We start from the raw sequence: 3,199 nt of genomic DNA, 5'->3' as shown, positions 1-3,199 counted from the left end.
AGGCACAGATGCTGACCACAAAGGACTTCCTCTCCAGTTGGTGGCACAGTTCACACAGGCGTGCTCTGTCCCCAAGCAGCTATCATGGACGGGGTGGGGGAGAGCAAACTGGGCCCACACAAGGTGGGCCCTGCCCCGCTGATACAGGGAGATACTCACTGGGAACAGCCGTGGTCTCCCCAGGAGGGCCGGTCAGCGTCACTGGGATATGCACTGTAGCACTCAGGTCCGAGGGTTGACTGCCCATCCGCGTGACATTCCGCTGATTATCTGCATCCTCTGGCTGCCCCTCCACCTTCTGTAGACACGTGCTGGGCAATGCATGCACAGGGCCCACACCCACTATCCCACTGGCCTCCAGCTCACAGTGTGGTTCCCTGCAACCAAGAATGCACATCAGAGTCAGATGCAGCCCCAAACTGCTATTCAGCCTGCAAAATCCAGCTCCTTATGCCCCTATCCAGAACAAATAAATCCCTGATCACTTCCTCTGCTACTCTGGCATTTCATACGGTTTTTATCCCTTTGCACATTTCTGTGTTTTCAGGTCTGAAAGGTAAAATGGCGCTGACTCACATGTCTGTCCCTGGCACAGACCAGGCATGGCTGGCATCACAATATGTATAGAAAGGAACTGTTTGCAGAATGAAGAAGCCTGTAAGAGGATGTTTCCCTAAGCTACTCCACCTAGAGCCCCAGCAGACCAAAAGGCCCAGCACGGAGCTCTGCACAGACAGTGCCTGCACTGGGCTGGTCCTGAGCGGTCCCCTCCAGGTGCAGGAGTTCTGGGAGGCTGCTGGCCTTAGCCTGGGGGCTCCTGTTACCCCAGGTTTCTCACTGAGTCAGAGTCAGATCCTGGCCCAACTAGAAACAAGCTGGACGGGGCTGCTGTGGAAGGGTAGGAGGCCCCCTGTGTCGCGGCCACCCAGCCTGCCCCTACTCCCTTCTACCATTCGGCCCAGTGGCCTCCTCAGGCCTCCCTCAGGCTCTCTCCAATTTTCTCTTTTCCCTGCCCCACTACGCTCTTCCCACGCCAACATGTCCCAAACCAGTCCCAACAATTTCCCTCCCCCATGCCCTCTTTCCCGCCCCGGTGCCTTAGAATAATGGCTGACGTTCACTGAGCATATCCTGCCCCCCACACAGTTTTAAGCATTCTCCATGTCATCCCAACAAGGCAGAATTGTCACCACCGCAGAGTGAAATGGAGACAGAAGGCGGGGGGACCAGCCCGAACAGAGGCCGCTGCACCCCCACCCCTTTGGACCCTGCCCCCTCTCTGGCCAGCAGCTCCATCCACCATCCGCATGCGCACTTCCTCACTTGGGCTGGTGGTTCCGGAGCTCCTTCTCCCTGTCCCGGTCCTCGACCTCGCCCTCCTTCTCCGCTGCCTCCTTTTCTGCATCCTCGTGCGTGGGCAGCGCCTTGTGCCGGGCCCGGTGCCGACGCGCCGGCTCCTCCCCGCTCCCGGCCTCCCTGGGGCCGGCCCGGGGGCCGCCGCGGTGGCGCGCTCGCCGCTCGCCCTTGGCCCCAGCCGCGCTGCCTTCCTTGCCCTGGTCGGGCGCGTGCCGGTGGGCGCGGTGGCGCCGGGGCTCCCGCTCGGCCGCCTCCTCCGGGGAGCCGCGCCGGTGGTGGCGCCGGCCGCCCTCGGGACCCGGGCCGCGGCCACGCTCACTCCGGGCCTCCTTGCTGCGGCTGCGGTGCGGCCGCGGCCGCTCTTCCCGGGCCCCGGGCTCCCCGCCCTCGGCCTTCGGGGCGTCCCCCCTGTCCTGCTCCCCCGCTGCCGCCGGGGCAGGGACCGGGGCCGGGACCTTGTCGCGGTGCCGGTGGTGCCTGCGCGGCGGGTCCGCGCCCTCGGCCGCCTCCGTGCCCTCTGGCCGGGCCTTGCCTCCCGCGGGGACCCGCGGCCCGTCGCGGCCTAGCTCCACCACGAGCGGCCGGTCCAGGTGCGTCTTCATGTCTGGCCGCAGGTGGCGCGTGGTGGCGTAGCGCAGCCTCTCCTCGGGGTCCATCTCGCTGTACAGCGCCTCGCAGCTGGCCCGCAGGTTCCGCAGCCGCAGCTGGCTGGCCCGCTGCTCCCACACCGAGCGCGCCTTGGCCGAGTTCTGCGGCCTGCTGTGGGGAGACGGGAGGTGAGCGGCCGCCCCCTGCGCCGCCCTCCGACCTCTCTGCCTCACAGGGGAAGCCACAGATGGACGCAGCGATGGAGGGATGGCAGAGTGGGCGTAGGGAGGAGAGGGAGGGAGGACAGGTGTCAGGAGCCCTCAAGACCCCTGGCAGCCGGTGCAGAACAAGTAGGGGATACCCAGGGTAACAAGAATCCAGCACTGCCCCCACCCCATCATGATCCCATAGATTGTGACAGCAGCAACCTCGGGGTGGGGGGTGGGGGGCTCAAGGCCACCCTTGAGCAGGTGTACGGGGGCTCTTGGCCAAGGGATGCAGGGCAGTGGGAATGACAGGCACCAGCATGAGGTGGCAAACAGGCTTCCAGGGCAGGTGGGCTGCTGGCCAGGAAGACCATCATGGGGAGAGGAGGGGGACAGCATCCAAATGGGGCAGGACTGAGGAAGAGGCAGGAGGCAGGGAGGCCCCTGCGGCAACCCTGGGGTGCCGGCCTTGCTGCAGCATAGAGCAGAGCTACCCAGGGAGGGACTTCTCCATCTCCACTTCTAGAAAAACAGCCACTGGCCAGGAGGAGACAGGGGTGTTTGTGAGAGACCCTGAGAAGAGGCAGGTCCTCAGGAATGGGGTAGACAGTAGCCTAGGGAGCAAGGGGCCAGGGGCAGTGGGCCCTATCAGGGGCAAAGGGTAAGCTGTGACTGCTCCCTAAGGTGGCCAGCCCCACCCGGGCAGCTGTCACTCGGCTCAGTGACCACTTGCTCCCAGGAGCCCAGCAGTTAGGTCTAGGGCTACAGATGCTGCCTCCTGTGGTCCTCAATGCCCTCCACTCTCCTGGCTCCACGAGGAGCCCCTTCCATCCGCCAGGGCAGAGAGGAGCCCTCCAGCACCAGGAGTGGCCTGTGCTCCAGTCTCAGCCCTCACTCACAGGCTACCAAAGGTTTGACCACCCTCCAGCCTCACCCACATGGTCACATGTGGGGCTCCACAGCCCAGGGTACATGAGAAGCCCTTTGCATTCTGGAATCTGTGCTGAATAAGGCCTCCAGAGTAGGTGACCCCAGTCCCACCTTGGTCA

General features: G+C 64.3%; 1 protein-coding gene across 2 annotated transcripts in view; it reads right to left on the bottom strand.

Moving 5' to 3' along the window:
- CACNA1B (calcium voltage-gated channel subunit alpha1 B) overlaps nt 1-3,199 on the bottom strand; it is a 196,642-nt gene that overhangs the window by 95,544 nt on the left and 97,899 nt on the right. For both annotated transcript variants that reach the window (XM_040632311.1, XM_040632313.1), the window contains exon 20: nt 1,392-1,689. In XM_040632311.1, the coding sequence (XP_040488245.1) occupies nt 1,392-1,689 (298 nt within the window). The remainder of the gene's footprint in view (nt 1-1,391; nt 1,690-3,199) is intronic.

Source organism: Ursus maritimus, unplaced genomic scaffold (assembly GCF_017311325.1).
Source record: "Ursus maritimus isolate PB19 unplaced genomic scaffold, ASM1731132v1 scaffold_17, whole genome shotgun sequence".
Lineage (NCBI taxonomy): Eukaryota > Metazoa > Chordata > Mammalia > Carnivora > Ursidae > Ursus > Ursus maritimus.
This window is presented reverse-complemented; position numbering and strand designations above follow the sequence as displayed.